Below are 25476 nucleotides of genomic sequence, written 5' to 3' on the forward strand. Positions count from 1 at the left end.
ATAACTACATTTTGGTGAACAAGAATTATTAAGAGTCATATTGTCATCTATTATTTATCAACACTGGCATCACACGGGTAATTTGCATAGTCCCGCCGCGCTGCTTGCACGGACAAAAAGAAGAAGCGTGTGTGAAAAGGCTGGTATAACATATGTGTCTGTTTCTGTGTGTGTGTGTGTGTCGCAGCACAGCCTTTTGCATGCTTCGGGCTGTATACACAGACTGGAACCATTACTATCAACTACAATTAGGTACAACCCACCACAACATACCACATAACAACTACTGCTACTAGCTACAATTAGCCCCAATACACCACAATGGCCCCGATACCACAGAGAGGATAAATGTGACAGTTAATCATTTCCATCAACTACAATTAGCCCCAACGCGAGTGAGGCCTGTATCTGAAATTGCCAATAATCACCCCAAGACGTCTGTTGAAGGATGCACCGAGGGGGGTGAGGGATGTTACCCGGACGAGGTAAGGGAAACCATGTTGGAGGAATTATCCGTCATATCTGATTTAGGTTGTTTTTTTTTTAATGCGGCTTGGTGAATTCGCCTCTTAAGTGTAAGCTTCTGGGTTGTCAGTCATTGATCCATCGATCATTTAGTCCAGAAAATATCAGAAAATCGTTATATCGGCAATCGGCAGAGTATTAAAGCCATTGTAGGTTATAAAAAAAATAAATAAATAAATAAAAAATCTGGAAACCAATTGACACCCATTGAATGTGTACGAATATTTCCGGTTCATTATGATTATGACATCATTTGGCAAAGTTGTCTTTGTTCGACGATACATTTGATGGAGTATCAGATCATCACCTCACACCAGTAAAATGTATGCAACTTGTGAGATATCAAGTTAACTCTCGCTAATGGAAAAAAAATAGATTACCAGTCCATCCCAAACGTCACCATCCATGAGTCCAATCTTATTCTGCAAATGCACATTTCGACTTTGCTGCGATGGATGGGTTTGATACCGAATCTTCACACACAGTCACATATTTCTGCCGTCTACAGATAGCTCTGCTCTTCCTCTCCCTGTGGGACAGCCGTAGTTGGCATCTCCATCTCTCATAAACAAAGGATTAATGTGCAACATACGAAGGAAATGGTGCTAAAGGCAAGGTCTTTTCACACAGAGATATCTCTCTCGTGCATTTCTCTTTCTGTTTCTCCATCTGCGTCATTCTGTCTCCTCATATTATTGTCTCTAGTCCATACATTTTTATCCCGCCTTACTTTTTCCCTTGTGCTGCCATCTCTCTGCCTCTGTTTCATTGTCAGCTTATGAAAAAAATAAGGGTAAACTGAGGAGGAGTAGGTTTAACAGAAAAGAAGGTAAGGACTTGTAATTAAAATGAAATGCAAAACCGGTGAGTGGAAGGAGGACAGGAGCTCGGCGGGTATGAGACAGAAAAAGAGCATATTTCTGCATTTAAAAAGAAAGTAGAGAGATTGTCTGGGGAACAGACAGAAAGGAGAGCAAAGAAAGAGAGTTCAGGAGGAGAGAACAAGGCAGGAGGCAAACAGCAGATGAGCTCCACATACTAATAAGCATCCCCAAACTGTTATAACATCTACTCTCAAACTTCCCCTTAATCTCCAGAGTTAGTTGAAGTTTTACCAACAGACACTGCACAGTTGTGGGGAGAAGACAAACTTCCTCTCATCCTTCAAAGTAACTGGAAATCACACTATTTTTCACCAGATGACAGCACATTTAGTCATCAATTTGTCTGAAAAGATGGAGATGGTGCATCAGGTCAGGCGTCCAGCTGGTTGCCCCTCGATTTACATAGTGGCTGATTCTGCAAATTAAATGGATTCAAGTAGAATAAGGGTTTCGTAGCAGGATTACTGGAAGAGAAAATTGACTTTATAACAAATTTCAACTTTGCTCTGTGTGTTATAAGAGTGCAGACTCTCAGTGGATCTACTTTTTGTTTTTTCGGACATTTATCAACATGTTTTAAGCCAAATTCCATCATTATGTTCAAAATCAAAAGATGTTTTCTTTACTAGACTGCATGAAACGCATCACATTCTCACTTTTGAGAAGCTGGACCCGTCAAATGTTTGACGCCTTTGCTTGAAGATTAATATTCTGTCGATTGATGACTTGACTAATCATCTAACTGTTTCCGACGCTCACCAACGTGTCATTTTGATTTAAGAAATATACGTCGCATGTTGAGCCGCGGCTGCTGACCGATGCTCAAATACGACTTCTTGACTCCAAATAAATATCGCTGCTGCCAAGTCGCTGCCAGAAAAACTGAAACACATCACTTCCTGACCCTGTAAAAAAAAACGGATTTTCCCTGAAGGGACCTGGCAGACACCAGCTGTTGTTGTTGTTATTGTTGTTGCTGCAAATGTTAAAGCTTTCATGACTGCGCCGTATCACTCAGAAGTCATTTATTTATATGAAAATGTCACAGATTACTAGCTTCCAGGAAGGCCACTGATGCACAAAATGGCAGTCACGCCGAAGTGGCTTGTAGCTTTAGGTTATGTGTCAGTGAATGAAAGCAGCTGAAGAAAATATTAATGAAAGTGCGCACGTGACCGGTTTAGTACTCGCACGGGCAAAACGGATCAGGCCGTGAAACCGAGCCTATTTAGAGCGGTGGGATAATTATAGGAATCGGCCACAAGTGCACGCTGCTCCGTGGTGCTCGGTTCGATGGGAGCACGGGTGAAACCAGGGATGGGGGGGGACAGGGAGCATTTCTGTTCGGGGGGGGGGGGGAGACAAGTAACAGCTTGGAATTGATTTTGCAGAGGCAGAAGTCTAATTGGAGATAGAGAGGGGAGTCGGGGGAGAAACAGAAGGAGGGAGAGAGAGGAGGACAACATAAAATCGCTGGGAGAGAGAGTCCACCTGCCATTTTAAGACTAAAAGCTTTCAGTTGCCTGCTAGGCCCCTAATCAATGCCAGAAGTCTCACACACACATGCACACACTCTTCATCTGTTGGGTAGCGGGGGCCCAATTCATTCCTGCCATGGATCAAGCAAATCACACACACACACACACACACACACACACACACACACACACACACACACACACACACACACACACACACACACACACACACACACACACACACACACACACACACACACACACACACACACACGTATAGACTCGCATGCTCTCAAAGTATAGGACTCATTTGTAATTGGGTAACGGCATGCAGAATATGTCGACTTAAATGTCAAACTTAATCAGAGGTTCACATTTCAATACCTCTCTCTCTCTCTCCCTCGTTAAGACTTCCTCCCCCTGTCTCTCCTGCTTCACTCCGTCGCTGCCTCTCTCTGTCTACTACTCATTTTTGTGATCTCTCTCTCTCTCTCTCTCTGTCTCAATTAATCTCTCGCTACCACCCACTCCATCCTTACGTAAACCTGGATGTTTGTAGGAGTGTGCTGGCTGGTATGTATGTTTGTTTTGGTGTATGGGTTAGCTTCATTGCTGTGAATATTCTTCAAGTGAAGTGAATGTTTGAGTTGTGTACAGTTATGAAAAGGGATTCATATCAAAATCTTTGCATTCGATTGGACCGCTAAAAAAGTGGGCGGGTTTAGAATGTAGCATGATACGGAGCTACAGAGGAGTGTTGATGATGATGATGATGATGATGATGATGATGATGATGATGATGATGATGATGATGATGATATTGGTTGAAATTGGTTGGTTTATGAGTGCCCGTCTTATTTTGTTTTACAGGAAGATAAGATAATTGGATTTGGATACAAATATACAAAGACTTTTTTTTTTTTTACAAAATACATTCTTAAAAAGGTGCACAATATGACCAGGCATGTCTTAAACGATTATAAAATATATAATTTTATCTCGACTCCTTCCACTTCCACTGAAGATGCATATGACTGTCTCTTGATATCTAATTAAATAGAATGTGTACAAAAAAAGCAGACACAAATCTTGCTTGCAGATTTTGACAAAGGTCAATAAGGACACAATATTGTGCGCGAACCAAAAAGTGTTCAGATTCAGAAACAAACAGACCCCCCGAAGACGACTGCACCAACCCTTCATGCACTAAAATACACAGACTCACACGCTCCCAGCCCAGCAACCCCCCGCCAAACAAACTTTATTAAAAGAGGAGTCTGACCTTGAATAAATACATTGGATTACTGCACCACACAGGGTCTGAGAAGCACTCTTCGGTGTGTTTGTTATACTCTGTAGGAGGGCTGTTTACCCCTCTGGGGAGTTAAAGGCAGAACACTGGCTAACACCGGTTACACACCGACATGAACACACAAAATGAGAGTTGTCCAGTACAACCACGGTCAGTTTGGCGACTGATCACTTTGAGGTTTAGACCACTGTTTGAGCACAGCTCAAAAATACGAAGAATAGGGGGGCACTGTGGGAGATTCTCTCCACTGGTCTACAAATTGAAACCGCTGAATTTCTGCTTTTAAGCTCAATTAACTCTTTAACTTTACAACACACACAAAAGGTGGTGAAACAGAAAATGCTACAAGTGAAAGAAACCCACTTTTCCAACTGTGACTTACTCAGCATGACACAAAATTGCTGTTTTCATCTACAAAGACAAACTTGTGAGTGCTACGAGAACACCCTGGGTCTCATGCTCTATAAAACTTTATTTTGAAGTGTGTGTTGCGGCCCACAGTTGGGTCAGACGAGGATAAAAACAGGTTGCTCGGTTCCTCTGAAGGAAGAGGTTGGAGCTTATTAGGCTGTCGGAGCTGTCCTACCCGAACTGCGGGAGGTTAGCAGGTTAAAACAAGGTCTTTGAAAAAAAAAAAAAAAAAACTGGCCTTCACAATAGACTGTCTGTGAATGTGTGCAGGACTATAGCAATGAAATAACCGCAAAGGGTTGCTGGTTCAGTTCCCAATGGGGCTATAATGATGCTGATATAAATCACACACACACATACACATAACAGTTAAATGTGTATTTCTGGGTCTTCTCAGCAAATGTGTGATGTTTTAGTAAAACAGTGACACACACACACACACACACACACACACACACACACACACACACACACACACACACACACACACACACACACACACACACACACACACACACAGACTATATATCTCTTCTGCTATTTCAATAATCTGTGACCTGAGAGTTTATAAGACTCAATAGTCTGGCCTTTGGAATGACTGTCTGGATTTTAACTTTAACACACACACACACACACACACACTCTCAGACACAGCTCCCCAGTTATGGTCCTTAGAGCGTACTCTGCCTGTGTGTGTGAATGTGTCTGTGGAGCATACCATGTGTGTGTGGTCACGTCTAAGAAAGCTCCCCTCTCTCCCTCTCTCTCCCTCTCTCTCTCTCACCTTCACCAATTTCTGTGCAGTCAACAGTTATATATTTGAAATAACTTTCGGGATGTATCATACGAGTGTCCCAAGGGAGTATGGAACACACACACACACACACACACACACACACACACACACACACACACACACACACACACACACACACAGTGTGTAATTAATTATTGTTATCCCGGCTGCCAGGAGACTATGGGTGACGCATGCAAAGAAAGACAAGACTCATGTTAACATACAAAAAAAAAGAAAATCACATTTTTATACGTTTATTTGAGCAGAAAAGTGCCTCAAATAAACATGTACGATCAAATTTTTCAATGCGGAACAAATACACAGGCATCCACACACTTCTCCAATAAGGATAGATCAACTGAACAACAATTATATCTAAGTGAATTCTCCGCGATCATAATTAATGATGAAAGCCACTGTAATGTGACCACATTAAAAAATTAGTTCCACCATTTGAATCTAATCATTTACATTATTTAAAAACATTCCAACTTCATTAAATCCTCATTTAGTTTCTTCCTGCACAATACACGACTGTACACACACACACACACACACACACACACACACAAATAATAGTCATTGCATTAGAACAAACTAAATAAACAATGAACAAAGGCGTTTTTCTGGTGAAATGTCTTAGAAATCTTCAAAACAGAAAAGAAAAAAAAATGGCTATGATAAAAGGTACTAAATCAGAGCCTTAATAACAAAGGAAACAAACTGACAGTGTACAGAGACACACAATACAAACACATCACACACACACACAAAAGAAAAACACATCAAAAGCAGCGTCTAGTAAATAATTGAAGGGCGCCGTCCTCCAAATCCTAGAAATACTGTATTAAGAGAGCCCGTTTTTGAAAAGCCTCTTTAAACAGAGAAAAAAAAAATGTATGAAAAAAGAGAAAGAGAGAAGATGCCCACGGTGATAAGTCATCTCAAAACCACAACCCCCTCAAAAATGTAACACTGAATTGAAAAGAACCAAGAATCATGACACAATTAGCCTTTTATGCTCGAATACAGTAGTCGATGAATACACACACCTGAAGGACACGCAGTCAGATGCTCATAAAGCTCAGAAACAGCTTGCCACGCTGCTCCATTGCTGCATGTTTGGCTTGCCGTGAGGGTTTTCCTACCTTTAACTGCAGGATTGGAGGTGGAAACTGTCTTATCAAGACTTTTTTTCTTTTAAGAATTTAATTATTTTGGACATAAGGGTGTTTTCTTTTTAAAGTTCCACACTGCTGTCAAAGCAATCATTTCGTGGTCTTGTGCATGTGTAGAGAATAGGTTAAGCGTGTCGTATGTGTCCACAAAATCAGGTTTCTCCCGCAGAAACATACAGCTTTGTTGACGAGGTTTCTTTCAATCCCTTCCTCCGGCCTCCTGAACAAAACTTGTCAGAAATGAGGCGGCCAGGGAGAGCGGACAATAACCAGATTACTATGTATGTAAACACACTGTTTTATTACACACATATAGCTGCTCTCGTGAAGCTGTAGCTCTGTGTGTGTGTGTGTGTGTGTGTGTGTTGGACACGCAATTTACACTCTGTCTTCTGTCTGATGAAGCTGACGTACTACACACAAGGAAGTTGTTCATTTCTTTGTGTACAGAATTGCTTTTTTGGAGGTACACGTTGTTGAAACTGTTTGAATACAACACCAGTGGTCGTGCCGCCTTGCTCTGGAAGCGCCCAGTTGTTTCTCTGGCTCTCACCTGGTCGTCGCTCACATCGCATGAGAGGACATTTGCATGAACTTAAGCCCAGCAGGCGGCACCGGGCGGCGACACCAGGTCTCGTTTACACATTTACAATGAGTCCGTATGCGCTCCTCTTCACTCTATATTTCACTTACCACTGCCATTTCTCCGACTTATGTGAACGTGTGGGAGGAGGTACAGTGTGTGTGTGTGTGTGTGTGTGTGTGTGTGTGTGTGTGTGTGTGTGTGTGTAGTGGAGACCCGACAACTTCCTCTCAACTTCCTGTGATCAGAGCTCGGGGGTTGTTGGGGGACAACCAGGAAATTACACACACATGCACACACACGCACACACAAACACTGAAGTGTGAGCAGTTTGAGTTAGTGAACGGCAAGGTCCTGCGCAGAAAATGAAGCAGGTTCAATCATACACAATACACAGATGTGAGCACAAGACTCGCAAAAAAGACAATAGTTAAAGAACACACAGACACACACACACACACACGCACACACACACACACATGCAGAGAACAAAAAAAGAGGAAGGAAGTGGCAGCGCTGCCCAATATTTCACAATAAAAGCTGAGATTTAATCACTGGAAATGTTATATGCGTGTGTGTGTGTGTGTGTACATAGATTCTTGAGAATAGCGGAGACCAAACTTGAGTGTATTCTTTCCTCATTTTCAGCATCAACTTGTGTTTTCACACACACTTTTGTATGGGAGCAGATGTGCACACAGCAACACACAAACACATGCATGTGAAGGACACTGAGACAGTTTAGAAAGCCTTGAGGCTCAGTCTGAGCTTTCATTTCCTCTATCCTGCATGACAACACACACAACACACACACACACACACACACACGCAGAGCGGATGGTTATGAGACTTTTGGCCTGCCCAGAGGGAAGACAGAGCTAGACAACTATCTCTAAGAGAATTACTACAGAACCTCGTTTCTGCATTAAAACAAGCAAGACCATTTTGATCCAGACTGGACAATAATCATTCTGTCTGGGAAGAAAATTAACTAGAATAATTACAGCAATAACAAAATACAAATTATTTGAACGCACAATTATGGCTAAAACGATAACTCGAGAAAGGGAATTATAATTATAGACCACCAAAAGGCAGAATCACCCAGTATCCATTTTACAGCTTTTGTGCTCAAAAGGCTTAAAGCTTTCACTTTGATTTTTAAATTGTTAGAAGATTATAAGAATGGGGTTAAACTGTCAGGTAAAGTCTGACGGCATATGAAACTAAGGCTTTTGTTTTAATTTCAGCCCATAGCTCTTTCTTACAAGAGCAGGTGTCACATATTTCACGAGGTGATACCTGGAGAAAAGGAAAATCGTCTCTTTCTCTTAGAGGCAATAAAAGTTCTTTCCTAATTAAAGTTGCTGTGATGGAGAAGGTTTGCCTGGGAAAAAAATGTCTATGGGCTTTTGCGAGCGCACATCCATCTCTCCTGAGTCACAGTCACACATTGCTTTTCTCACACACACACACACACACACACACACACACACACACACACACACACACACACACACACACACACACACACACACACACACACACACACACACACACACACACACACACAGTGATCTTTCCTGTGTTAGGGGAAGTTGCAGGTTGTTGCGACATCAGTGTTTGAGATAACAGCGCCTTAAGAGACACAACACACACACACACACACACACTTTATTTTTATTTTGGCTTTATCGTAATAGGGTTTTTAGAAAAAAAAAAACAGAATTGTTTAAGTGTATAAAGAAGTGTCCACACAAACGTATAAAGTGTGTAAAGTTCAATAGAGGCGTCTGTTATCACATGAAACCTGTCTTCTCTATGTTTGCACATATCACAGTACTATCCACAAGGTTGTTTTAAATTTTGTAAAAGGTTTGCTACCGGCTGACCAAGTGTATTGTGAAGTGTTCCTGCAGTAGTAGCACGTTGTTGTCGATGTTGAATAAGTCCACAACATCAAGAAGTTAGTTCTCCAAAGCACTGACAGGTCCAGACTTGATTTCACCATGAACAAATGTTGATAAATAATAAACAGCCCTTTGACCCAGAGGGGGGTATACATTTTTGCAGACCGTCACTGTTATGCTCTTTTGTTTAAAACACACTCTTTGGTAAAGACAGCCAATATTAGTGGCTAACTTCAGATTATCGTATGTGAAATATGACCTTTACCAGCCAGTATTGCCTTCTCCTTCACGTCGCTGATTCACAAGAATCAATACCTCAAATGAAACACAAGATAGAAGACTGTTGTCATATAAATGGCTTTTGATCGGAATTAATGTATATCAGAATATGAACTGCCAATCAAATATTTAAATTGAACCCAAACTCACGAGGTCACTGCATCAAACTACACAGCTGCTTTGACACACAAAAAGGAAGCGACTGTAAGGTATCACTGACCCCAGTTGATCTAATTCTGCATTCTCAACATGATAAACTAAAATCAATCCCCTGTGATTATCCGTCTCGTGGTGCTCTGGGTGATTTTATGGAGAACGGAGGAGCAGAGGCTCTGTAAGTGGGATGAAGGCTGGCGATTATTCAGGGAGTGTTGTCTTGACACGGGTCCTCTGCCTGAAATATCGACGGAATATGATCGACCCTTAAGCGTGTATTGTGGAACCGGTGCTGACATCCACTCTGCAATGCACTCTGGATAATAAGAAGAAAGGGAGAAATTCATGCTGTATTTGTCTAATACAGATCTTATAAAAAGAACACAGTTATGCCTGGAAGTAATTTCCTATGTAAGGTCAGACCAGCCCCTTATGGGTGTCCTTCTTTTCATATTCCTGAACATTTGCTTTAACTGTCAAATGTAGTAATTCCGTTTGTGAGTATAAAAGGATGGCGACATACAATGTCTGTCAGTTGCAACATCTCAAAGATCTAGAGAAAAAAAAAGTCCTGATTTGATCACTCAGAGGATTAGGCAATCGTTGCACTTGATTTCCCACAGCCTTGGCAGAGTTCTTGGGAGGCCCGACATCCAAAATGCGTTATCAGCATGCCAGTCCTCGAAATAATGCTGTGGTCATATCTTAAAGGAAACACGCTTAACACACCTTGCATTTTCTGTCAGAACTTACCAGCCTCTCAGCCTCTTTTAAGGGCGTGCTGATGATAAGTCATGGGACCTCAACTAGATCAGAACACCTTAAGTAGGTCAAAGATTTCCAAAAGGTTCAGGTGTGGATCAGTAATGATCGCAAAGGCATGTCAGATTTGGTTCTCACACCCATCTAACTGCTGGTACACCCTTAAAAGATCTACACACATGCACACAAATACAAGCGTGGACGTGCACAAACACATGGGGAGCAGTGCCTAAACCCATCTAGCTGTTACTACACCCTAAATCCTTTCATCTGTTATGTCATACCAACCCCTCCCTCTGGCTTTCCCTTCTTTTTATTCTTCTCTCTAATCTCTGTCTGATCTACGCCGCTGAAGAACGACTGAAAAAACTGCATACCTTCGGTGTGCTGTTGAGAGACTGTGTTCCATTTTTTTCCCATGTTCAATTTTTACTCCAATTGACAGCTGAAAGCGTCTTCCGCATGTCAGAAAATGTTCCATAGCCCTGGGGCCAAAGCATAGACAGCGCATTGTAAAATGTCTAATACATAGGCATCAATGGGGAAATTAGCCAGGAGGTAGAACTCCTCTATCTGGCTTCTGGCTATCTAGCTTGTCTGTATGGAATATTTGTATTTCAGCAATCACAAGTGATGCAAACCTTACAAACAAGGCAAGAAAAAGTAGAAACTCTACAAAACCATTTGACGATTCAGAATTGTTTATCCTCTGGGTTTGATTTGACATACTTATAGGATGTATCAAGACTAATTGGCAGCTAGCCAAAAGGTGTCTGACATCATGCGCTTAAGTCATGTTGCCTTACAGGTAAAAGAAGGATCCCAGTCACTTCCACACAGTGAGCCCAGGTATTGGTATCTGTATCGGGACTGAAAGAGTCCGATCGGTGCCTCCCTAAATGTCACTAAAAGACGAGGGAGAATATAAACTCCTCCTCCTCCTCCTCCTCTCATTGTTGAATAGTTATCTTTCAACCTGTCAAACCTGCAGCTCCGCATGCTTCATGATACAAATTTACACAAGCCAAATCTCCACAAAGAACACAATGCACTCTAACTGTGGGAGCGACAGAAGGGCGAACGGACAGACAGGTCCGTACGGAGCATGATTTATAGTTCACGCTGCTTCACTTTGTCACAAACTGTACATCCACTGGCCACATGTTTGTAGTTGCAGCTGCTGTCTTGAAACTTCCAATGATAAATGACAGTAAATGCTATTTGTTTTTAGAGTAGAGGGAAGAGATATGAATACACAAGAAGACACTTGGAGAAACTGGGAAGAGACAGGAGGACAGAAAAGAGGATGAGATGGGAATTCATTGCCTTAAAAGCAGCTCTGAGTCAAACAGTGTGATAAGAATCAGACGGCACACACAAACCCGCACTTGCACATAAGGACACACACACGACGCACTTTACTTTGAACCTCTTTGGACAGATAAGTGAGCAGTGTTCAATTACTGTTCGATTATGGCTTGTGTGTATGTGTGTGTGTGTGTGTGTACGTTGACGTGTGCAAATGTGTCAGACACCAGAGAGATATGGTGCGAGACAGGAGCAGGGATGTGGTGCTTTGCACCTATGTGTTGTTTCCTCCCTCCCCCCCATCGCACCTTGCATTAAAATCTGCCACGTACTCAGATCTGGATACGACTTCACCTCCGATATTAACACGCGTCTCCACACTGAGATCCCAGAGTGAGGGACAACGTAGTTTCCGCCCACTAGCGATGCGTGGGTCAGGTTTTTTTTTTAATACCCGCACCCACTTGACCCGTTATGACGCCAAACCTGCAAAAATATGCAAAAAGCAAAGAAAGCTTTACCCATGCGTTCGGAGCTGTGATATTTTCTAGCGAGTCAATGCATTCCCCCTCTATCCTCTCCTACTATAATCTCACTGTAACAAGGCTTTCTTTCAAAATTCTCTGGGGTCCTACCTTGCTCCATCATCCTGCCAACCCGTCTCCCAGAAGCAATAAATTCAAGCATCCTCAATAAAAGAAAACAGATTAGTGCTGTCAAACAGAGTTAACGACAAATACATTGTGGGTTTCTAGCCATCCGACAAAGAGTCACCGGGAGATCAAATGAAAAGGATCCCTGTCTGATGTGATACTCCACTGGTCTCTGCAAAAGAATGGGCTTCCCTCTTACCATAGACTCAGACGAAGGTCAGATGTCAGGATCAGCGGCGGGGAGCGCTACTGGAGCTTGCAGGGACTAGGTGAGCTACTCCAAGTCATGTTAGACGCCTAGCGCCACCATCTGGGCAAACTTCCAATACACTTTCAGTCATGACCAAATACAAGCAAAACTAATGATGGTCCCATCGGCCTCAGCTGTACTTTATGTTTATTGCTAATGAGCAAATGTCAGCATGCTAACAGACTATCAGCATGTTAGCATTGTCACGTGAGCATGTTAGCATGCTGACGTTAGCATTCAGCTCAAAGCACTGCCTCACAATGCTAGTGCATCACTAGCATGAATTTAGACTCTTAATTTAATCTTTGCCTTTTCCTTGGGAATGACTGATTAATCCAAGCCTCTGAAAGAAAATAGAAATCGTGAAGCGGAAGTATATTTCGGCATCAATTATTAAAATAGTGGCTGATACGTGATAATAATTCAAGGGGTTGCAAGCCAAAGAGTTTGGGAACAAATGATTTAACCACTTCTTAATGCATAGTGTATAACTTTCCTGTCCTGTCCTACAGAGTGAAGAGGAGGGTGGAGCCCCTGGTCCCAGAGAGGTTTTTTTTTTCTGTCAAGAGTTAATTAAGATAGGGCACACAAGCCAAGGGTAGCAGGACAGGGTGTCAGAGTGACTAGAGACGAAAGCATCCTTCAGCCAGAAGGCCAAGGCATCCCCCCTGGGACTGAAAGAATCCACCCTGCTAAAGTGTCCTTGAGCAAGTCCCAGGGGTGCCGTTCTGTAGCAGAGGCTGCGATCTAAGGGGGTAATTTCACTACAGGGGATCAATGGAGAATCAGCCTGTGAGCTAAAGTCACCAAAGCTCCACGCCTCACCTCACCACACAACACTCCGGTGGCAAATTATCTGCCTCCCCCTCCTTCTGTCTATGTGGCACTCTTTTCTCTTACAGCCGTCCTCTTTCTCTCTCCGTCCTGTCCTATTATGGACATAGCAACAGTGTTGCTGTCAGGGCGACCTAAGGTTTGATTCACCGTTGGTCCCTGTCTGAATGTGCGCCCGTGTGTGTGTGTGTGTGTGTGTGTTAGATAGCAGATAAGAGCCATATATAAACAGCACTTGAAAGCAGAAATGTAAATGTTTAAAAGTCACAGCAGAACACAGACCATATCAAGATACCAGAGAGAGCAAGCGAGACAGAAAGAGAGATTAAAGCGGAGTTCACACCAGGAGAACTAGCAGGAGACTGCAGTCAGCGGGACTCAAGTCAGACTACTCTCATCAATAAAGCTTAGTGGAATTTAGCATCTCAAAGCTGCACGTCCAAAAATCCTTTATCTGCTGGTGAATATAAAGGGAGTTTGAGAAGGCTGACCGGTTGGGATATGTTAGACACCTGCGTTACTCCGGGGCTTCATGCTGACAGGCAGCCAGTATAACTTTCCAATTTAGTAAAAACTCATAGAGGCCGCCAGCTCTAGTTTTTCAAAGTATTTCAAGTGAGAAGCAATTCGAGCGAGCATTCTGTTCTCTGGTCGTACACCAGCACGATCACGTCAACTTCCTTCTGGATGCAGGGAAGGTTGTTTTCTCTGTTACAGTTAGTATTGCATCATGTACATATTGAGAACAGGCAGATTTGCAACGTTTCATCTCAGGCTGCTCAAAAATCACATGATGGTCGATGATCCTGCTAGCAGCAAGGAACTTTCAGCCATTAAATATATGTTTGGTGGAAGGAGCTGCTGGTTCCAGAAGTGTTTGAATATCAATTTGAATATCCTCAAAGTCCCTCAGCACAGAAACACTCTGAGAAATCCTGGACAGCTCTAAATACTACAATACCCATAAGCCAGATGACAGTCAGATGCAGAAATCAGAGCTGTAGCTACTTAAAAACTGCTTTGTCATTGCAGTCTTGAACATAACTTGGTGCGATAGTCCCCAATTTCAAGAAAATCGACCCTGCGTGCAGAAGTGAATTCATTTGAGCAGCAGAATCTGTTATCACAGTTTTCTCAACAGTGTAATCTTCAGCTTGCAGCAGGCATTTAGCACAATTTCAAGTTTTGTGACTTGGGAGTTGTAGTTAACTTGTCACTCAACTGGGAACGATGACACGCACTTTTGGACAATCTTTCCTGGCAGGCATTCATAGTTGCTGCACTGTAGTGTTGCTGGAAAGGTGTGTGTGCTAGGGCGTGTGTGTGTGTGTGTGTGTGTGTGTGTGAGTGAGTGAGTGAAAGGTAGCTTCATGAATCAAATTTGACAGGTTTCTTGCGATAACGTCGATGCTTGCAGATTTTGTGAGGCAGTCTCAAAGGTGTGTATACGTGTGTTTGTGTATGTGCGTGCATCCTTGCATGAATGTGTTTGTACGTATATGCTTACATCGGTGTACACAGTATATACACACACACAGTGCATGTGAATCGGGGGCCCAAGCGTAGATTACCGCAACGGTCCAGATACAAAATCACACTGCGGCCCTTTGCTGCGTGTTGTCCCCGTTCTCTCACCCTTTCCTCTCTATCAGCATCACTATCTATCAAAAAAGAGTGCTTGTGAGTGTGTACACTCTTGCACGAGTTAGTGCACGAGTGTATGTGTGTGCAAGTGAGTGAGCGATTGTTAGCAGAAGCTCGTTAACCTCAGAAGTCATTACCACAGCCCTGAGGTTTACGTCCAATTAGACAAAATAAACGACAAGCGAAAAACACAACAGACAAATGAAAAAAACAAGAGAAAAGAAAATGATCACTCACCAATTTAAGAACGATGCCCAAACGGTAAAGCTGAATAAAATGACGAATGCGAATAGTGAAACATAGATTCATTATTAAAGTAAAAACAGAGAGTGAGGAGTGGAGTAAAACACACCATTAGACTTGTCAATGAGACAATAGCAAAGAAAAATAAAGAAGAAAGAACGACAGAACAGAGAATGGTGTATGATTTGACATCACGACTGCTATGTCGTCTTTTTTTTCAAGACGTTTTTGTTTTTACAGCTTCACTCTGGGCCGACCAGACCGCTGTGTGTACACACACACACACACACACACACACACACACACACACACATTCCCATACACATAGACCCCTAAAGGGGCCTTTTTCCACATTGGGCCATATGGTGCAGACAGGCGCACGGAAACAATTCTCTAAAAACAACACACACTCTGCACTTAGAAACCTGCCACACACACGCACACGCACATGCACGCACACACCAGACAGTTAAACCTGCTGAATGAATTGCTGCCTTGTTCAGTGGTGCACTAATGGCAAGGAACCTGCCATGGAGATTACCACACACACAATCACACACACACACACAATCACACACACACACACACACACACACACACACACACACACACACACACACACACACACACACACACACACACGTAAACACGCAGAGGCTCAGCATTAAGCATTCTAGGGCACTTATCCATTAGAGAGGTTAGTTATTTTCCCTAGTCTAAAAGTAGGTTTTTCAACTCAATATTCCAACAGGGGCGGTTATAAATCTGCTCCACTAAGCAGCTGGGACAGATGTCTGTGAAAACCTGGAACTCTTCAGGACCACAGACCAGTTATCCTGGATAATATAACTGCTGATATTTTATTTGTTTGGCATCAGACAATGATGCATAAAAAAATCAATGAAAAGTAAGTTAAATGGCACGTCTATCAACACCTGCTCTACGCTGCCAAAGTGGAATAAATGTGCCCAAGACATCCTCTCTTACAGTGGGTGGAAAAAGTATCGGAGACAGAGATCTGCAGTGATTGGCTGCAGTTTGATGCTCTATTATTGCTCAGAATATCATATAGGGAAGCACTAAGTACATTTTTACTCCATGACAACTTTAACGGCAGCAGTTCTGAAGCAGAATCACAGGCCAAATTTAGGCAGATCATGACTAAACAAAGCAGAGACACCTCCTTATTAAGTCTGCCTTGAGATTATCATAACATTAACCTGATGGTGATACATTCGGTCTTGTATCACTCTCCCTCGTTCTCAGTTCAGTTTCTATATATACGGTATATATGGTATCCTGCCAAAACGTTGGAAGTAATTAACAGCAATAATGTCAAAATCCTATCATATCAACTTATCATATAACAGCGTTATTATATGTGAATGTATTTAAAGTTTTTCTTCTGCCACTCTCCAGTATTCTTAACAATATGGAACATTTCAGGGTGCATTACTGACAATTGGCCCAGAAGGGATTCAGGAGTTGAATTCAACAGTGTTTGTTATTGCAGTCAAACGTGTCTGAGGGACTGGAGTCAAGAACGTCCGACTTTCCAGGTCGACTTACTCAGGCCTGATTCATTAAGACCCAATAAGTGACTTCCGTAAGACAGGATGCAGAGAAAGCGAGCAACACTGAGTCAGAGCTAGTGAGCAATGTGTATTAAATTAGGTTGTTATTTGTTTAAGTACGGTTGCCAGTTCTTATCTCTGCATCTTTAAGATGCCTCACCAAACCCTTCATAAACCCTTTTTACTGGCAAGACATGCTCAACTTTGACAAGTCATACAGGTCTCTTGTTGATGTTGGCAGTGCACGTTGCTTCCTGCTTATCTTCGACGGCAATTTTCTGTCTACATTGCTTCACACACCAACACTCCCACTGCGGTTGCATTGGCAACGCAGTCAGAGTCACTGCAGCGTGGTAACTGCCTCGCTTCCATTTGGCGTTGGTCGGCACCTGGATCTGAAAAAAAAAAAACTAGCTGTTGGGACTATCTGTCAGCCCCCAGCTACTCTGTCTATATTGTTCTAGCAAGTTGCCCTGATGCTGCCAGGCAGCCTGGCTGCTTTAACTGCCTCGCGCTGGCTGCTAGCTGCAGCGCCACCGCTAGCCACTAGCCTGTCAGCTCCCAGCAGCTACGTCTTTATCGACTCGGGTAGCGGGTCTGGTGCTGCCGATCTGGCCCGAGCGCTATCAGCAGCAGACTGCGCCTGTCTCTGTTGCATTTCCTCAGCGGTGGCTCAAACAAATCTGCATGTAGATTCTGACAACATGTTAGAAAATGTGAAGCACAAACGCGTCCTATGGTGTCAGGATATAGAAGTGAATGGTGAAAAGTTGCTGCAAGCAGAAAGTACAGTCACTGACTGAACCCGCCTGCAGCAAGGGCTCGTGTCATTAAAACAGCATAGTTCCTCTGTTTTTAATCAAAATGCTTTCATCAAAATTTCTGCGATGGACGGGATAGCGCTGCAACGCGATTCTGTTATTCTTCAGTACTGTTGCTATTGAATAAAAGGCATTTTCCAGAAGGTTTGGTGTGTGTGTGTTATGCATGCTTGCAAAAGGGTAATAGCCCATCCAAACTAAGTTAGATCATCTTTTTAATGATTAAAAGAAAGATTTCATTGCACCTTTAAGCAAAGAAAAAAAGGAAAGAAAAAAGATCACAGTGAAATAAGCAGTCACATTCGAGCTGACTTGGCAATCATTTCTGTAACTCGCAGACAAGGCTGCAACTGCGGAGTGATTTTTCCTTCCAGACATACCGGGAGCAGCACACAGCTGTATAGTTCACCAGCATATGGATTAAATAAATACAGTCTGCACAGAGCTTGTTAACACTTGTCCACTTGGCTACAACACACTGACACTATTGTAGCCAAACTGAACAAAAAGAAAAAAAAAGAAACCACACACCCATATCTGCTCATTCCCAAGCAAGCTGCGTGCACACAAACAGGTAGCCTCACACACAAGCACACGTTTCTTTCAGTGGATGTAGCACTGGTTATTGTGGGAGCAAGTAGTGACACATATGCAGGTCTAATGGCTTCGGGAAGCACACGCCAACATGTACACTGACACACACATACTCAATATAGAAAGTGCTTCTGATGAATCAAGGCTTTCAGTGCCAATATGTCACAACACCTAACTGGTTTTTATATCAGCATTACTAACAGATGTGCATGCATAAGCTGCAGAGACACACACACACACACACACACACACACACACACACACATACAGGAACAGGCCTGGAGGAAACAATAATTCTGTGGTAAAATAACACTGAAAAACTAAACCACTAGTTGGGTCTGGTCTCCCTCTAGCTATGTGGTCAGTTGCTAACCTAATCTGATTAATGGATTTCAACCCCAACTCTGCAACAGACACAGACAGAGACCAAGATAAATTGGTAGACGCTCTGAAGACCAGGTTGCGGCTCATTCCCCTCTGCTTTGCCTAGTTACCGTCCTTAATCTGATTACTGGATCGCTCCCCAGAAAAAGTGGACAAAAAGAAAGAGCGCCGTGGAAACCAGTGGTGGAAACGTAAGCGGCCAACAAATGCAAGTCAGTTGAAGTTTTTTCCCTCCAGACAAACAGCACCAACAGGTGGAAAGGAAGAGAGAAAGTGAATTTCAGTGGTATTTAAGTGAAAACTCTTAATTATATTCCTGCCGCCATGGTGGCATTGCCATACACAGCATTCAGGCCTGATTGAGTATTTCCCACAGTTTGGGTACAGTCAACTATCCATTCCAAATTTTACCAGTTGCGTAAGCTCCTCAATATTTCAGGAAACGCCGATTAAACGAGAACTTAAAACAGGCAGAAAAGTAGACAGAGCGGGACGAAAGCACACACCTGTCACTCTGATCTCTGATTGATTCTGTGACCTTTAAACAAGTTGATCATTAACAGACCAACAAATTTAGTCATGAATTGCCATGACATCTGGGGACACCTCCTTTATTTATCCTTGTTGGCATAATTCATATGCCTTCATTGCCTTAATTGGAATTAATTAGAATAAATTGTTGTTTGGGATTTGGGGGACAAAGTGTGTGAGGGGCAAACGATTAATGCTGTCTGTAGAGAATGATGAATGGATATGTGTTGCTGCCCTGCCTTGTGTGTGTGTGTTTGTGTGTGTGTGTGTGTGTGTGTGTGTGTGTGTGTGTTTGTGTGTGTGAGAGAGAAAAACTAATAAAGGGACATTCTGCTGTAAAGTTGTGAAAAGATGAGCTCATCAGACAAACAATGAACTACCTGTCGACCCATTCTGTTCAAATGGGTCAACAGGTAGCTTACATGTGGTACAATGACACATTTTCTACTGGCGTTACGTGTTTGAGGAAGATCCAGGGTGACACACAGAGAAAAGGCAGTGAGATGATGACAGAAATAAAGAAAGAGATCTACTGACAGAAACTAAGAAAAAAAGTACATGGGGATTCACTGCCTCAGAGGAGCACAACTCTTTTGTGGGGCTACTACATCACAGATACAAACTCTGTGTGTGTGTGTGTGTGTGTGTGTGTGTGTGTGTGTGTGTGTGTGTGTGTGTGTGTGTGTGTGTGTGTGTGTGTGTGTGTGTGTGCGTGTGAGAGAGATTGCGTGTAGCATGCAAGTCAAATTAGCTTCTGGGCCTGGCTGAATTGTCTCTACTCAACATTCCTCAGTTTTCTAAAAAATCTGGAAAAAGATCTGCCAAATCTGACTTGTACTATAGCACATCAAAGACGACACAATGGCACAACACTCACGCACATACGAGCGTGTATACATGCATGTATGTACACAGTTGAATGCATGCAAATATACACATGCATAGCCACAGTCGGAGACACACACAAACACAGACCACAGCTAAAAGCATCAAGCAGCTCAAAGCAATCCGCCCTAGCCACCATACCACATAATGAAGAACATACACAAACACACACACAAACACACACACGCAGACACACAGGCTTAAAAGGGCCTCATATGTACGTACCCAGTGCCATGTACTGTAAAAACAGACATCCATAAAATAACAAAATGAAGGCAGTTTCAATGACACACAAGCACAAAGTAAGCCGATGAGTCTCACTTAAAGGGTTAGTTCACCCAAAAAAACATTTCCCCACTCAGTCCTAATGGTGTTTAGCCTTACAGGTAGTTTTGAGATTTGTGGAGATTCTGCTTTAAAGAGTTAATCCACCATGCTAACATAATCAGAGTCAATGGCCCTTTGTTTCAAAATACATTCAATACACTAAACAAATTATTGCGCCGCAAAACAATATCCCAGTTATTGTGGGAACTGTGGACACTTTCACGACTGTTTCGGCAGAAAGGGTTCACGGTGAAAACGGTGTGTGGCAGAAAGAAGACGGACGGAGGGTGCCTCGGCGAGTTTGGTGACACAGGTGTAAAAGGATAACACAGCAGTTGTACGTGGGTGTGGACGCTTGGTTCAACTGATGACAGGAGGAGGAATAAAAAAAACTGAAGCAGTCCTACACAAATTGTGTGTGTGTGAGTGTGTGTATGTATAAACTCACAGGTTCACAATCCTGATTCAGCAGAATATGGTGTAGTAAATGTACATGCAATGCTACAAATCACTATATTAACAAACTGAAGTACTTACTTTACTAAAATGTACACACTCATGCTTGGACACACACACACACACATGCAGGTTAAAGATTTTTTCCATGTACAGCATAAAAACGTTGCTTCACACGTTGCACATAAAGGTGGTTCGACACGTACATTATTTTAACAGAAACAATACAACATAAGCTATAGTTAGAACGTACCCTAAACCACAAACCACTGCAGCCTTGTGCACACACTTACATAATAACCTCAACTGCATGCATTTGCTTTTCCTGTAGTACTAAAAAACCGGGTGTGTGTTTTTTTCGAATGCGTGAACGCACGCAGCGACAGGAAACGCCGTAGAAACAAACGGAGTTGCATTCATCGTCCTGTAATTGCTGGCTCGCCATCTTTAATCCAGCAGATAGGTTTGCATTTCTGGCATCTGGCAACATTACCACCACTGCAGTAAAAGTTGACGGTAGTTTTGCGAGTCAAAATCAACACAGTTATGTCACACTTAACAAGACGCGGCTGGTAACAATTACTTAGCCTACATATTTCGCTCCGAGTGCATATGATCCTACCCAGCCGATCAAACAGCTGACCAAGTCGCTCCCACGAAAACTTTACAGAGTGTAAGGAACTAATGAGCTCTGTTCCTAATGAGGTTTACTGAACCGGAGTAATGGAGGAGCAGGTAATGTTTGGCTCGGAGTCAACTGCTCTATAATGTCAGAGCAATTCTTTCACCTCTTTCTGGATAATCATACAAACAGCTTTCCACCCTCACGAGCGAAGCAGCGAACACACAGTCACTTCCTCCAAACAGTGATGACTAAGAGCTGCTTTTCATAATACTTCTCACAGTGCCGTTGCTCTGCATAAACGCCATTTTATCAGCAGTCGTCGAGTCTCCGTGAACTACCACCCTGTAGCTGCTCTCGCTAAAGGCAATGAGGCTAATCTACGGAGCCCCACAAGCCGGCCGAGCTTGGAGAGATGCATTTTCAAACTTTCATCTTTCAAGGGATGCATGCAGTTTGGTTTGTTTGCTTGTACGTTTAAAAACAAAATAACTCACTGTGCTTAAAAACCAGCAGCAAAAAAAAAGGGTGCACACACACACATATGCACACTCAGATGCTAATGAATACAACTGTTTGCAATGCGGCCTCTGAGGTTTTGATGTATTCTTTAAGCTACATGTATTAGCTAAAACGTACATAGATGATTGTGTCAATCAATTATATGGACTGAACGAAGCTCAATCAATAAACAATTGTGACATATGATTGACCAGTTTATAATAATTAATGATAATTATCAGCTGATAAATTATATTAATCATTAAGGATCAGACTTTTTAAAACCCCCTCCTCTAATTTCTAAAAGTTCTAAAAAATGTAAAAATTCTACGTTACTTTGTAAGGTATTAAAAGTTGTGTAAGTGTATAATTTTGTTAAATGATTTATGTCATATACCCCCAGTAATGTAGATAATAAAGGCATTCTTTTTTAATAAAAATATTGAGGGATAAATGGAAAAATAATGAGTGGATTAAAGCCTTTTTGTCCTACCTCTGCTGATCATCAGGTTATAAAAACATCATGGCTGACTCCTGGCCTTGGCATCAGCTCTGTGGAAGCAGCTCGATTGGACCCTGCGCCGCGCCGGCCCGTCCAGCAGAAGCCAACCGTTACTACGGCTACTCTGTACTCCACACGATAATGGGAAGCAGAAACCAGGCGTGGGGCCCAAACTAATATCCCTCCATTTCTTTATCAGGTCCACGTAACTCCACACAGGTCCGGGAACATCAGAGCGAAAACCTTTCAGCTTCTTTGCCTTTTGTTTAAGAAAGGTCTCAGACTCCACGTAGCATCGGCGACCTTTTGGTCCGGGGCTGTTGCTCCTTTTATGCTTAACAGCTGGGCAACGCAGCTTTGAGTTTGATCAAGTGTGTTGTAGATCCATGTAAGACGTATTATGCAGGCTGCCCTTCTTACTGTCTGGTCTTTTTTTCCTCTCTTTTTTTTTTTTTTTTTAGTTCTGGTTTAGGTCCTCAGTCACGGCTGTCAGATTCCACCATCACCTTAACAACCTAGAAAATGACAGAAAGACAAATAATGTTAGAAGCGAGCACATTCTGCAACATTTACTGGAACGTATCTGAGCCAGGCTACAGACATTTTGTCTATTTTACGCGTACGGGAAACAATTTTGTCCAGACGTTTAAATTGACTGGTTGATCAAAGGTGCACGATACGCAAAAATATTTAGTGCCCTGCTGAGAGCTCAGCCCGTCAAACTCTCTAATTGTACCAATTTTGTTTTATCACCATAGTTGACAGCTGACAACGCCTTCCACATGTGAAGATTGTTTTAAGGCCCCGGGATAAAGCCAAGCCACTGATTATGTATTGTAAAAAAAATATATAAGTGTGCCACCGTTTTTTTCTCAAAAGAAGGAACCTGTATTACAAAAGTATTTTTTACCCTTTTCTCTCAAATTTGCAATGAACAAAAGGAATGCGTTCCTTTTGCCATCTGACTTTTTCTTTTTTTAAAGCATGCAGTGAGCAAGGCCGCAGTCAAGGGAGTTCAATTAATAGCGAATACTTCTTCACAGCAAGCTTGTGGATGCGTGTGGAAGGGAGGGGGGAGAGATGCGGTCTAATAGCAACTCTAAAACAAACACGCTGGTAGTAACGTCCTCGGAATGATTTCAACCCAGTGTTCGGTTACAGTGTGCTGCCAGTAAACTGGTGACACAAAAAGGACCGCAAGGAATTCATTTAACTTGCAGCCTGTGGTAGCAATCAGTGGCACCAGCAGACAACTTCCCCTCTTTTTTTTTTTTGCCTGCAATCATCATGAAATCCATTTCGATATCAACTGCTTTATGAATCAGAACAAAGCGGGTTATCAACGAGCAACTTCCAGGAATTACTAAATATAATTAATCATTGTTGCATATTAAGTTGCCAGGGGGGGGCTGTGCCGGTTGACGTACGTACTTTCTTTATTCAGTAATTCTAGTGTTAAATGTCGGACTCTCCCATTCTCAGTTCCCCCTTTTGTTGCCCCAACCACAAAAATCACCCCACCCTCTCCGTCTGTACCACTCCTCTCTCTCTATTCCTCTCTCTCTCTCTCTGCCACCCCTTCTTCTTTCCATCCATCTTGCCTCTTTCTCCCTCCTACCGCAAATCTAAATTTGAGTCTGTATTTATACAAAGCCGTTTCCTCGGGTCAGTCTGACTAGTGTATCTGTGTGTGTGTGTGCGTGCGCATGCAAGTGTGTGCATGTGCATCAGTGGTGGATAATAAACACACACACACACACACTATATGTGGAACTTGTTTCTTGGTCGCTAATAAATCCACTTTTTCTCTTTTTGGACATAACAGAATGATTATTTTAATATTACCAATACAAGTTACACTCGATGTTTAGACGTAAAGTAAATAAGCGAGACGTGCAAAAAGGGCTGAGATGGCCTGTCACATTTAATAATCCAGGATACCTGTGGAGCGGTTCACCTGGTCCACGGGGTCCTGACCACATCCACATGCAGTTCTAACTTTGTTTGGACTATAGATAGAAAATTAACACACCGGCCATTTGAGAAGTGAAGTGTGTCATTATTTGAAAGGGGATATCTGCTGTTAGGAAAGAAGAAGAAAAAAAAGATTGCTGGCATGAAAAGTAAAGCACATTATGAGTCATTACTGAAATTATGAGTCATTTTCAAAGTCCCTCCCATCTTAAAACAGTTCAAACAGTATTTCTGTGGATAGGTAGACATCTGGGATGAAACCCATCATAAGTCCTCACATATCTGACATTACACTGCTCCGCGCAGCATGACCGACTGCAAACACACACACAGAACGCAGTGATCACACTCGTTCATTGTGATGTCTTCTCCGGACTGTGTGAAATCACACCGATCACACGTAACACACATGCTTCTGGTTCTTACATGACTGAGCACATAATAGCATTAGCCGTCACAGGCCGAGAGAAAGCGAGGAGGACGCGAAAAGAAAAAGAATAACCGGAGGATGACTTACTCATTAGCAGTGCTTGAAACAGGAAAAGAAAATAAGGGGAGAGAGAAGTTCTCTGTTTCTTAAAGAGTGAGTGTAACTCTAAATATTTTCCCTGTGGAGCTCTGACTCAAGCTGCTGCTTACTCATTTACCCAAATCGCTCTTCCCCTTGCCCCTCTGTTTTTCTCCTTATCCTCTTTTTTTCCCCTTTATTACTCCACAGTGACTTCTCTTTTTTTTCATTCCCGTCTCTCTCCCTCTCTCTGTTACAATTCTCATCCCCGCATCTCATGTCCATCAACTTTTAACTCCCCGTCTCACTTGTCCTCTCCTCCATCACGGCGCCTTTCACTGAGCCCTCTTGTCATTTTCATACGCTTCCTCTGTCTGTTTTTCCAACTGTCATTACAGCCGAGATCCCCCCCACCACCGCAGCCGCACTCCTCCTCCTCCTCCTCCCACCCCCCTCCGCGAATGTGTGTGGTCCGGTCCGGCTATAGACCGTTACATTGTCCCAGACAGGTTGGACTGCGCCACTAGCCAGCAGACGAGGGGGGGGGGGGGGGGGGGAGGGAGAGATGGAGAGCGGGGGTTCCTCGGGAAT

General features: G+C 42.8%; 1 protein-coding gene across 2 annotated transcripts in view; it reads right to left on the reverse strand.

Moving 5' to 3' along the window:
• trps1 (trichorhinophalangeal syndrome I) overlaps window positions 1-25476 on the reverse strand; it is a 93878-nt gene that overhangs the window by 52213 nt on the left and 16189 nt on the right. For both annotated transcript variants that reach the window (XM_084033044.1, XM_084033043.1), the window contains one exon: window positions 22395-22918. In XM_084033044.1, the coding sequence (XP_083889170.1) occupies window positions 22395-22407 (13 nt within the window). In that variant the 5' untranslated portion in view covers window positions 22408-22918. The remainder of the gene's footprint in view (window positions 1-22394; window positions 22919-25476) is intronic.

This window comes from Eutrigla gurnardus (assembly GCF_963514095.1).
Source record: "Eutrigla gurnardus genome assembly, chromosome: 17".
Lineage (NCBI taxonomy): Eukaryota > Metazoa > Chordata > Actinopteri > Perciformes > Triglidae > Eutrigla > Eutrigla gurnardus.